Genomic DNA, 13,503 nt, shown 5'->3' with positions numbered 1-13,503 from the left:
TCTCACTGTGATGCTGTTGTTTTCTGTAATGTGTCTCAGTTGTTGTCACTGTTTGTACTTTGTTTTCTCGCTGTTGTTTTTCTGTGTGGTAGCTTTAGTGCACTTGTTTTTATTTTATTATTTCTCCTGTACAGCACTTTGTAAACTGAGTTTTAAAACGTGCTATATAAATAAAGTGGATTGGATTGGATATCTATCTATCTATCTATCTATCTATCTATCTATCTATCTATCTATCTATCTATCTATCTATCTATCTATCTATCTATCTATGTATGTATGTATGTATGTATGTATGTATGTATGCTCAGACCCAGCCAGCCAGCAAGTAACCCACACACATAGTGCTCAGACCCAGCCAGCCAGCCACACACATAGTGCTCAGACCCAGCCAGCCAGCAAGCCACACACATAGTGCTCAGACCCAGCCAGCCACACACATAGCTCCGTAAGGGAGTGGTTGCACCACTCAAAAAATCTTCAAAAAACTGAAGAGGCTAGATTGGAGAACCTGATTTGGACATGATCTGATGCAGGACAATGTCACTATGACAGAAAGAGAAGATGGGTCTGGCCACATTCATTCACCCCATAATCTCAGTGGAAATTGGGGAATATGTTGACAATAGTCGACAGCTCTGCCAATTAATAATCAATTAATTGAACCCACCCCCCATATTAATCAATATCAGATCAAACTTTTATATTATTAGATTTTATATTATGCACATGCCATGGTCACATAACCATTATATATTGTGCATGCTTTGATGGTTACAGTTTTATAATCAGTTTTGATGAGTAAACCTTTGTGGAGATCTTCTCAGTTCTCATTGTATGCTAGTTACTGCCATTCAGGATGGAAAATGAAATCCATTTGGATTTGGGGAGAAGTAGTTTCATAAGGGGCTGGTATGAAGTACGTGATATAAAGAGAACATGTTCAGTTCACTAGTCTACACTCTACTCCAGTGGTAACCAACCTTTTCAAGCCCAAGAGCCCATTTTATTCCCAATTGTAAGCCAAGATCTACCACTAAAACGTGTTAGAAAAAACACATGAGCATTTGCGCCTGTCGTAGACATGCGCAGAGCAAGTTCAGTCAGGGAACCTCAGTCAGCGCGCCGGCGCTCTCATCCACATGATTCACTCAGCCAATCACACGCTCACCCAATCTCTTATACCGGCTACTTTAACTGAAGGTTTTGCATTCATCCTCCTGCTTGCTTGCTTGCTGCTGCTTTTTGTATACTGTGCGCTGCTGTATACAAAGTGCTCAATTCTACGACTGCTGCTAATGTCACCAGTCTCGCCATTGCTGTGGCGTCTGGGCGATTAGGCTATGCACTAAACGTTGCTTTCATACAATTCTGGTAAGTCAGTGAGTTTAATTGGTTGGAAGAACGTGCACTGCTTTTGTTCACCGACGGAAATAACCTAGATTAAGTTGAAGCTGCTGCTTAAATGTCCTCCTCTGTTGCCATTTGTATCGTTGTGCCTCGATCACACCGAGATCGCTTTTTTTTGTTAGCCAATGAATTTCACGTCGGGTCCTGTCCTGCTCACAGCACTAGTCAAGGAAGCAGCTTACTTGCCGTCTGCTCTGCTTTCCGCCGTTCTTCACATGTAAATCCAGGCCAAAGTTTATAATCCGTTTTATGACTGGTCACGCTTGGTGCGCATTCTTGTCTTGGCTGCTACTAGTCAATATGTGGACGTAATATAGATTCAAGGCAACGGGATTAAAAGCATGCATTTGTCCACAGTGTAGAGTAGGAGAGTGGCAACACGCTTTGTATAGTTCCAACATTGTTCCTTGGCTGGAACTATCCCTTGAGATAGAACGAGCACTTCCGCATTCCATTGTTGCCAAGTGAGTCAACACTAATGTCGCCACTATTACTAGTTTACTCGGAGTATGTCCGCATCGCGTCTGTCAGGTATGTTGCCACGTCTGCACATTAAAAGCGTCTTGGGCTTGTTTTATTTAAGTCACTTGCCGGGTCTGTTGTTTAAACCCGCGGTTCATTCAAGGCACCCTCAATTTTATATGATGATAAACTTATTTGACGTCGTTGGATTGTTTTCATAATGATTCAAGATAGTTTTGTGGCTTGTTTTCGTTGACCCAGCTGCTTGTCTCTTCCAATATGGCAACACAAGTTCTCTGATCAGAATGAAACGTCCAATGCAGCATCAGTTAGAAGTAAATGGAGTTGACCAGAGCAACTGAGAGAGCATTGAGGTTGCTCTTGGTTGCATAGGCCCACATGGCACTTGGGTCCCAAGGAATATTTCAGTGTGAATTGTACCGTATCATGCACCTAGTGTTGGGCAGAGCCATGCTGGATATTATTATTTTTATTTTTTGGCTGGAGGAATCAATATCATGCCATTGATTCATGCTAACTACCTATAAACTAATTGATCCTGCTGTTCAAATAAATGATTTACCTGGCTATAAGGTGGATGCTTGCACATTCAGGAATCTCAATTTTTTTTTAGTAGGCCTATTATGAGGTATTTAGGATGCGAATTGATAGTGATAGTGGGTGCCCCCCCGCCCCACTGGCCCCAGTGCGGGAGCGCACTCGTCCATTTGTTTGCATTGCACAGTGCGCTATTTCCGAACGCGCCCATTGTGTCAGTGGGTGCTTCAGGCCTCAAGCACCCCGACTCGATGCCTATGCCTACTCTTGGAGAAATAGGCGGCAAGGGTTACAGCAGAGCCATCTAATAGAAGAGTTACGATGAGCGGGCAGAAACCGAGCACTGTTCATGCAGCCTGAAAGGCGGACAAGTGGAGTTTCAAATACATTGTTTTCAACGACGGCAGTGCAAATAAGAAGCTATTTAGGCATGTGTGCAACATGACATGTTTTAAAAGTATTATTCAGGACGACTAAAGTCTCTGTAATGTGTTTGTCATACGATTACTACAAACAATCTAAAATAATGGATTTAAGAATACTAAAGCTGGGCTGTTGCCTGGGTCAGGCATTTCTGCCTACTTCTGTCCTTCTACCCATTTGTAGAAGAAGAGCCGCGCCATTGAACTGGCCCCATGAAGTGAACTGAGTTTCGTAACTCCGTCTTACTCTATGGGTCTGTTTTACAGGTAAGTACTTATGGTGCTCCAGGGAAGTGTTTAACATTAAATAAAACGCACAGTCTGTCTTTAAAGACAGGAATTGGCTCATTGCTAACATTTCTGCTATGCTTAGCCCAGGAACAGAGGCGTCGTGTTTCCTATGCTCAGCCAGGAAAAGAGGTATGGCGTTACCACGCTGCTAACACTGCTGCTAAATGATTGATTTGAATTCTATCAGTGTTACGGCTTAGATGATACTACACTGTGACTGAAGCTAATTTGCCTTAACGTCAACTTTAGCTATATCCATGTCTTTTTAAAGCGATTCATAGCTGTTCTCATGCTGCTTCTGTCTCCATTTCCTGAGCGACAGCCTTTATACTGATGAGATGAACCTTGGATGCTGGGAAGGTCCTCCCTGTGGGTTGCCGCATACAGTCTTCATCGCAGCTGCAGCCATTATCGGATAGGCTCACATTGGTGGTATACGTGGTTCTGCTGCTACTGAAACCATGAGGCAGGTCATCAGTTAATCAATCCGCATCTTCACCTAGGCTGCTTTTGTTCTATTCATTATATATTCACATGCAGTCGCTCAGCCACCTAAGTAGTGTTTCATTTGAAACATCTGTATCCTTGATATGTTGACATGGACGCAGCTCCTTCTACGGTCTTGGGGGAAGAGTATGAAGGGAGATGGGTTGCAGATAAATGGCTGAATTTAATACTTGCCGGCAGATGCAAGTCTTCCGTGTTATTTGAGCTACCTTATAAGCAGCGGTAGCATGCTTTGGTCGGATAAAAACCTGGGATGGGAAACGGATCAGTCATAATGAAGGGATCTGCATCACCCATCAATAAGGACGCTCCTCTGTTCCATCTATCGACACGTTACTCAGTGGTATAACTTGGATCTGTGTTATGGATTATTTCATTCTAAGAGCTGTCTAATTCCAGGTTCGTCAACGTAGAGATGCTTGTCCTGTTTAATTTCATGTTCTAGCTCAGAGGCCATGCTGATGGTTTCGAAGCTGCCTGGTAACCTTAAATCAAACCATGGTAAATTATTCCTGCCTTCTCTTAATTGCAGCTGCAAGCTCATGAGGTTACAGTATGTTGCAGGGTCCTATTCATCTTTCCAAGTTGCTTTCTGTGTATCCTATCATAGTAGTGCTTTTAGTTAATTGTTTTAAATCTCAAAGGCATTATAACTGGCGTTCAGCTTTACTCCAGATTTTCAGTGATTATTTGTTTAATACCTTCTATGTGGTGAATCCTATGCATGATATTTCCACTTCTGACTTTGCTTGGATGCCCACCATAAAATCACTCAAACAACTCATTTCATTTGTGACAGCAACTAACACTAGTCTTGTCCTCTCTCTTCCATGCCTCATTTTCTGCCATGCTGTCCATCCGCAATGTCATGAGCCCCTATTCATGATGGATTCCGGGAAGCCATGGCCGGTCCTGCAAAAGCTGCTTCTTCTGCGTCAAGGCTGTGGGCTGCCTCCTAATCGCTACACGTCACACTCTTTAGGATCGGCACAGCAGCACCAAAAGTTCCAAATGCTACACTCTACAAGCTTGGGCTGGTGGTCTTCTGCAGCTGATGAAAGCTATGCTCTGCTAAACTTGAATGTTTTTTTCAGGCTCAGAACTAATGAGCTCTGAATTATGTTGGTTACGTTGCTGCTGCTACATGTATTCATTATTTTGCTCCTTATGCTGCAGGATCTTATTAATACTCTTAAAACAGTTTTTCTGCATGATCTTTCTGTTTCTTAGGCCGGTGGTCTCTGCTGCTTACGAAAGCTATGTTAGACTAGTCTTGAAAGATATTTTACAGGCTAAAATACTAACTAGTCGCGAATAGTGTGTTATTTGCTACAGATTTTTTCTTACTTACTACAGAAGTACAATTAATTCTTAAAACTGTATTTTGCATATTACTGTGGCAGAACTTGCAGCGTTGCCGCATCATGATCATGCATGCGATCATGTTGCACGCTAAAATTTGCAGCTCCAGGTGGTAGACTACTGGGTACTGATTTCAGATATTAATGATAACGATAGAATGTCCCTTTCGGTGATCCTGGTCGGGTTGGGTTATTTGCGCAGTGAACCAGGACACCGTTTAGGACTCCTGGATTTCAGGGATCAACAGGCGCTGTACTGTTGAACACATCGACCTAGTCATCACATAATGCTAGAACAGGCGCTGTACTGTTGAACAGGCGCTGTACTGTTGAACACATTGACTAGTCATCACATAATGCTAGCATGACCTATGCCTGATCTATGACCCATGTCTCTGCGTGGAATGGATATCGGTATGGTCTTCCTGTTTCAGGAAACAACAGGTGCTCTGTTGTACACATGTATAGCTTAGGGTTGGTGATGATCTGCTTTTTGGGGGTTTCGGATGTTTCGCGCTGTTGGGGGATTCAGAGTCCCTATGGTCGGGACTGATGCGCTTGACCTGAGTACCTAAAAAGCAGATCCAATACATCGCCAAACCATAATAAATATATTGCATTGACTATCCTATATCAATAAATATATATATTACATCCTCCTTGAGTTGTCTGACTGAAATGAGCATTTGCGCCTGTCGTAGACATGCGCAGAGCAAGTTCAGTCAGGGAACCTCAGTCAGCGCGCCGGCGCTCTCATCCACATGATTCACTCAGCCAATCACACGCTCACCCAATCTCTTATACCGGCTACTTTAACTGAAGGTTTTGCATTCATCCTCCTGCTTGCTTGCTTGCTGCTGCTTTTTGTATACTGTGCGCTGCTGTATACAAAGTGCTCACCCACCTCCACCCCAGCTACCACCTGTCGTTTTGGATCTACTGTTTAGGTACGGGGGATTCAGAGTCCCTATGGTCGGGACTGATGCGCTTGACCTGAGTACCTAAAAAGCAGATCCAATACATCGCCAAACCATAATAAATATATTGCATTGACTATCCTATATCAATAAATATATATATTACATCCTCCTTGAGTTGTCTGACTGAATTGTTTTTTTGCTATTTCTGACAGGCTTAATGCATGTGCACACATCAACACAAAGACTAAAGCTTAAATAAGAATAAAAACTTATAGTAAATTATATTATCAATGTCAAATAATATTAAGACAAATGTATTAGAAATAAAAAAATATTAGGACAAAAATACAAATAAACTTCTTTGATGCAAAATGCAAAGGACATGAATTGCTTTTACAGCACAATATTTTGTTTCTCATTTCAATGAATATTGACATTGGCAGATGTTCAAATGACATAGGCATAACATGACCATATATTTGCACAGATATGGTGACATACTCTCAGGGTCAGCCCACCTTTAATGAGACTGCTGTGACTGCACTTTATCTGCAAGCGTTTTGAAATCTGGTTCATATTTAGTGATTGCCAGTCTGAGGGTGTCATTAAGATGTGAGTCAGTCATACGAGTTCATGGTAGCGTCCCCGACACGTTGAATACTAAACTTATTAAGTTTGAACGCCAACTTTTAACCAAACGTGGGAGAAACACTGTGCACGGCTGCACGCACAAATAAAGAGTGCACTCGCGCACGCACATGACGGAGTATTATTGATCAAAACAATCCTTAGCGTCGCTTACAAAAGCATGTGTTGCACAGCATGAATGATAAGTAATCACCGACCTGGCTGGATAAATATCAGTGGTCCATCCATTGTGTGACCTGATTAACGAGCAACGGTAGGCAGCCGAGTAAGTTAACAGCTTAGTAAATTAATAGTCTACCGTAGCTGTGTGTCAGATGTTCTGTCTGAAGCAGTCAAAGCCAAGGAGAATGTTACAATTTAATTCACAATCGAGCATCTTGCCCTGCATCGAATATCACATGATAGAACAGCAGGATAAAAACGGATAGTCTGTCTATCATCCATGCATCCATGAGCTAAGCGTCAAGCCCTGTCTAGGACCCACTTCCTTCAAAACTGTGGCTTTCTTGTTCAATAGTTAGAATCTTCAACTCTCACTGTGTCATGTTTTGACAGCGGCACTAAACATTTTGACTACTTATCATTCATGCTGTGCAACACATGCTTTTGTAAGCGACGCTAAGGATTGTTTTGATCGATAATAATCTGTCATGTGCGAGTGCCGAGTGCACTCTTTATTTGTGCGTGCAGCCGTGCAGTGTTAAAAGTTGGCGTTCGAACTTTACAAATAATAATATTGAATAATATTCAACGTGTCGGGGACGCTATCATGCTGCGTTCACTCTGATTCTCTGTGTGCTGCCTGCGAGGGGAACAACAGACACACAGCACATGAGCACAGAGTGCTAAAAGGGGGAGGGCCGAGGGCGGTGCGGTGGAAGCAAGGGGAACAGATCTTCAAGCTGAAATGCATCGAGCCTCTACACGTTGTTAGCTTGTAGATCTGCTCTTTTTTTGCGAACGACATTCTGCTGTGTATTGGCAGTGGTGGCTGGCTGCTCGTCAGTCTGACACTTCGGGATCGACTTGAAAGGTTCCCGCGAGCTACCAGTAGCTCGCGAACCCCTGGTTGGTTACCCCTGCTCTACTCTATACCTGCCTTCATTTCATCTGATTGTCTGTCTGGCAGGCACTTAACAAGCGATCGTTAACTGTGTCTGTTAGAGAGAGGGGCAGAGAAGAGTGGCTTTGCTCAACTTGATTTATACTTATATTCTCCCCTTTGATGAAGGTACATGTTCGATATATCATGCAGCCTTACTTATTAGCCTAAATTTTAGCTAATACAAAAAAGAAAAAAAAAGGCAGGCGGGCTCACCAGTTTGACACCCCTGGTAGGGTGTCACTAACAGCTTCTAAAGCCCTTAGTCAGTCTGACTCATTATTGTAGGCCTATATAAGAGGCTAAATTATCCATCACTCCCAAATAAAGTATCCTGGGGAACATAAATAACAGAGCTCACCGGTGGTGCTGGGGTGGTGGTGGGAGCAAACATGAAAAGGAAGGGATGTCCGCACACTGTTTCTCTGCTCCCAGGCAATTTTTATTTGGTACAACGTTTCGACCCTTGCGGGTCTTCGTCAGGAATACACCCGTGACAAGACAGTTCACGTTGAAGCCAAATCATTTTTACAGCCCCCACGCACCAAACAAGAACCAGTAGAGGTACAGCTGATGAGGAGAAAATGGAGCTGGGTTGGGCACACATTACGAAAAAGCTACACGGCAATATCCAAACAGGCACTAACATGGCACTGATGGTAAAAAGTAGACCTTTGGTGTACCGCGTTGGGAGCAACAACCATTACTTTGTGCTTATCAAGGTCACAGAGAGACAGAACGATTTATATATAGTGTCTGAAAAAGTAAAGACACGTTCAGAGCTCTCCAGTCTCCAGGACAGGCAACGACAGCGCTGGCCATGCGCTTCAAGGGGCGGCCCCGCCCGGCCAACGGACTGATATGGAGCGAATCGATGGACTTGCAAAATAACAGGTCGTATCTGCTTTTATTCGTTTGCTGTCTATTCATACTGTATCACGTGGTCCCATTTTGTAATCATTAAAGATGCCATTTCTTAAGGTCCCATTGAGTTTACGTCTACAGCCTTTTATTGGACTTTATTTGAACCCCAGTACTAACGGATCAGAACCCACAAGGCAAAACGGAGCAGAGAGAGACCCAAAAAACACCTGGAGGAAAAGGAAAGGAAAGGTACTATGTTTACCCAGGGTAACTGGACTAAGCATCAGATACTTGTTTACAGCCAGGCCCTGCTTATTTCATAGAACATTTCATGGTAGTGGTTCAATGCCTTGTCCAAGGGCACTTCAGCGGTGGTCATTTTTAACGTGTCGGACCGCTGATTCGAACTGGCGACCTTCCGGTATCAAGACCGCTCCTCAATCCGTTCGGCCACCGCTGCCACACGGAGGAGGAGGAGCACGGAGCCAGATGTTAAACAAAAGGGACTGACGCGGAAACAGCTGGAGTGGATGGCCCATGCAGGCGAGGGTGGAAATGACTCCTCAATGGCCTATATTCCAAATGGAATTTAGAGGCAGTGGTGGAAAGTGTATTTCCAATACTTGTATACTTCTAGTGCACTACATCTCAGAGTCAAATATTGTACTTCGACTCCAATACATGTATTTGAAAACTTTAGTTACTAGTTACCAGTTGTAGATTTGGGTTATTATTACAAAATAACAAAGATCAACTATTTTCAAAATCTATATATTTTTTTTACATACATTGAAGTTTTGAAGTACATTTTGAATTCCAGACGTCTTAACTAAGTAAGTAAGTAGCCTAAGTAAGTAAGTAAGTAAACCCCCACTAACCTTTCGCCTCTTTGAACAGGTGTGTCTGTCCATTGGCGATCAAGCGGTAGATGGGGAAGTGGTAAATGTCTCCTTCTGGAGACTCGATTTCAATCTTAGTGGGGAACCAGTCGACCGACATGAGGAGGGCCTTCTTCTCCAGCTCTATCAGCACCAGCTCACCAAGGCTTACGGGACAATCCACTGAGAAGGTGGATTGAGAAATACTTGACCGGCTGAGTCGGTAACGATGGAAGTTGGAGATCCATGCCCCACCCGGCTATGCGATACCCGTTGTACCCGTGTCAGAGTACACGTTCCACCCATCTGTCTGTGTCCCTCTTATGCCCATATATGGAGATTTCTGTATCTGTCTCTCTGTGTCCTTTTATTCCTATATGTCAGGCATCGCCAAATATGGAGTGTTGTGATGTCAGAAAAGGCCAGCTCATATATGGACCCTGGGCAGGGGCCCTGTCCAGAGCCTGGGCAGAGGCCTTTTGTGGCGGTTCTGGACAACCGTGGGTCCGACCGACTCGACACCGGGCACTACACTCCCTGTGGGGGTGTGGAACGGCGTGTGCCGAATGTAAAGTCTGTGGGGTGGAGGGTCGAACGGTTCTCGAGTTGCGTGCATTACAGCCGTACACACGTACAGACATTCGTACGGAGAGACAGAGTGCATTTATTTATAGATAGATTTATCAAAAATGGCTGAACTACTCCCCCCCCTCCCCCCCCCTTTAATTCAGACAGACGTCAGACTTACAGTGCCTTGGAAGAAGTCGACAGCTCCAATGACTGCTCCAATGATGCTAGTGAGCTTGGTGCGTTTGCTCTCACCCTCCCTTCCCACCAGCTTGATGAAAACAGTGTTGGTGGTGAACGCCATAGTGGTGCCAGCAGTGGACACTGTCACTTTGTATTTCACCATGTTCTGTCTGGGGGAGCAGAAGAAGGAGAGCCTTAGACAAACCCATCTTATGTCACTCCGATGATGTCAATCTCTCTCTTGGAAGAGCCACCCATCGATTTCTCTAATATACGGCAACCTTCCCTGTGTTTCTTCACTATAGTCCGATCCAGAAGAACACAGTTTGTCGGCCACTGCTACAGAGCTGATCATGAGGTTATATCTTCCCTTCTTCTGTCATCGCTAGGGACACATGCATCAGTAGCAGTGTTGTTTTTGGCAGCAAATTTCTATTTTAGTATTAGTCATAGTCTCTTGAATGGCTTTTATTTCGTTTTAGTCACATTTTAGTCACCCGAAATGTTTTAGTGTTAGTGTAGTTTTAGTCGACTAAATATCATTAGATTTTAGTCGACTAAATGTACAGGTGATTTAGTCGACTAAGATGTGTTTTGGCGGGCCTTGATGCCGTCATAATGACTGTTTTTACACTTGCTGATAATAGCCGATCTTGTAGATCTGCCATTTTCAGCATGCAACCAAGTGTAAAATGACTTATATTGGATCTCTTTTCCACTAGTCCCTTCCTAACATTTTAGTCTAGTTTTTATTTGTTGACAAAATCGTCAATATATTTAGACTGAGTTTTAGTCATCATGGCTTAGTTTTCATGTAGTTTCCATTTAGTTTTTGTCAGAGAAAAAAGGTAGTCGACGAACATTTTTCGTCTTAGTTTTAGGTCACATTCTCACCTAATACTTCGGTAGACTCATGCGTATGGGCGGAGATTTTGGGATTCTTGCATATTTAATTTGCTGCGGTTTGCCTTCACACTGTCATCCGTAGCAGCAATTGGAAACGCAGCAGGGGGGACCTTTATCAATGTGTTCCATTCATAAACCTAGCCTACAACACAGTGAAATCTATGGTGATAAAATTATACTCATAACGTGCATGTGTCGTGCCGTCTGGGACTGGACCCCTCTCTCTCTCTCTCTCTCTCTCTCTCTCTCTCACTATACGCACGCAGCCACACACTGTTCTTTTGGGCATGCAGGCATAGTGCTGAGCGCACTGATGGGCATGCAGGCACAGTGCTGAGCGCACTGATATAACAGACACGTTTATTGAGATGAAAGTTCCAGTCCCCACTAGTCCCCACACAGTGACAGCACTCCATGTTTACGGCACGCACAGACAGACAGACAGAGTATTCTGTAGGCTATAATACTATTACACTGCACTGCAGTATGTGTTTTCTTAAGCAATTGATTAATGTACTCGATCGTCCTCATTTCGATCAGGGCTTCAGTCTCCTCATTCGACCACGTCTACTATCCACGGTAACGGGACATCTTTGCGCTGCGTAAAATATGCCTTCTCCGTCTCCAACTGTGTTCAGCTCCTCACCCGCCACATTGTTTGCTTCATTTTCTTTATTTACTGCGGATTGCATTCACACCTGCACCAAATCGTAATCTAGTGCGATTAGAAGCGAAGCGAAACCCCCGTTTTTGCTCGGAGTATAATGCGGTTCTTTGATACGCATTAGGATTCGAATGAGCCTTCACACCTGCCAAACGAAGTGCACTTTCTGAAAATGCGCAGCAGAATTCGTTTTAATCGCAGCAAAGCTCTCTGGTATGAATGTGACCTAAGTCGACGAAATCAACAGGAATCAGCAGGAACTGGGGATGGCAATGAAGGACCGGGCTGTCTGCCGTGGCATTGTGAAATCTATGATCTCGACCGCGGTCGAAAAATGTCAAACCACCATGGGTCTTCAACAGGAGGGTCCCGGAAACCGGTTCTTTTTCAGACCCGGTTCCGAGATTGAAGAACCGGAATCGGTTCCATCGTATTTGGAAGCGTTTTTTTTTTTCAAATTTTATCACACTGTCAGAGCTGGTTATATTATATATTATATTATACGTCTGCTACTGTATACACAATTACAATATTGGTGGTTCTCAAACGTTTTAATTTCACTCTCAATTTCTTGTAAGGGTCCATTTGGCTCCATTTGTACCCTCTCAGAGTTAGTCCTGTAAGGGTCCATCAATCAATCAATCAATCAATCAATCAATCAAAATCAGGGACAGAGGGAGAGAGACAGACAGAGGGATGGATAGAACTAGAGAGAGAGAGAGAGAGACAGAGACAGCCCAAGGAGAGAGAGAGTCAGTCATATCTTATCCTTCATTCTTATCACATTGTGATAAGAGGGGTGGAGGAGGGTGTTGTATAGCAATCTGCACGTTGATAAGGGCAGGTGCAATGAATGGGAAACACACCCAACAACAGTTTGAAGTCTGGACAGTTGGTTATTTGAAACACAAACGGTTTCCATGTGACCAGCCGAGTGGCGAAAAGTTAGTTTGATACGGTCTGCCACTACAGTTACATTCACAAACTCATGGCATGCGTTTTCATGATACAATAGGCATGTCACTCAGCACTCCATGGGTAAGAGTAACAGTGTCTCCGGCATATATGGTGGCTGTCAATCTGGGAACTATAGGGGATTTTATATACATGATGTCTTATGTGTATGATACGAGGCATAAATGTCTACATATGGGAATAAAGGCCTGTTATACTGTTGTTGGGCAGATTACTGCCTATAGCCCCATTTTCCCTTTGTCTCAGGACCAACACATAGATACTCATTAACATACTAACTTGTTCACCCTGTATAACATAGGACGCGCACGGACAGCTTTGCACCAACATGCACGCACATGCACGCATGTCACTGCACAATGCATGCAGGTGACTCCGAAGCAATATAAATAAATCCCTCTCTATCCCTATCCCTTTAACACCAGACTAGAGAGATTATTGCTACAGTGAATGGTTTAAAATCACTTACCCTGCAATAATCTTTATGCTTTAATGGATCCGACGTGACAAAACAAAATAGAGTCCAGACGCTTCAGTTGACTGTGAATCTACACACTTAGAGTTCTGTCATACTGGAGGTGTGACTAATACCGTCATACTGGAGTCCAGACGCTTCAGCTGACTGTGAATCTACACACTTAGAGTTCTGTCATACTGGAGGTGTGACTAATACCGTCATACTGGAGTCCAGACGCTTCAGCTGACTGTGAATCTACACACTTGTAGTTCTGTCATACTGGAGGTGTGACGTCACATCTCAAACTCGAAGAACTTAAATATACAAT

At 43.6% G+C, this 13,503-nt stretch overlaps 1 protein-coding gene across 1 annotated transcript in view; it reads right to left on the bottom strand.

Annotated features, from left to right (window-relative positions):
- The window catches only part of LOC310875929 (polyunsaturated fatty acid lipoxygenase ALOX15B-like), a gene marked incomplete at both ends in the record, with an annotated part of 36,925 nt that overhangs the window by 17,779 nt on the left and 5,643 nt on the right, over positions 1–13,503 (bottom strand). The window contains 2 exons of the mRNA XM_083789363.1: positions 9,424–9,606; positions 10,246–10,343. Coding sequence (XP_083645489.1) covers positions 9,424–9,606; positions 10,246–10,343 — 281 coding nt within the window. The remainder of the gene's footprint in view (positions 1–9,423; positions 9,607–10,245; positions 10,344–13,503) is intronic.

This window comes from Protomyctophum parallelum (genome assembly GCF_964188405.1).
Source record: "Protomyctophum parallelum genome assembly, chromosome: 18".
Classification (NCBI taxonomy): domain Eukaryota; kingdom Metazoa; phylum Chordata; class Actinopteri; order Myctophiformes; family Myctophidae; genus Protomyctophum; species Protomyctophum parallelum.
Note: the sequence above shows the minus strand (reverse complement) of the source record. Positions and strands in the feature narration are given on the sequence as shown.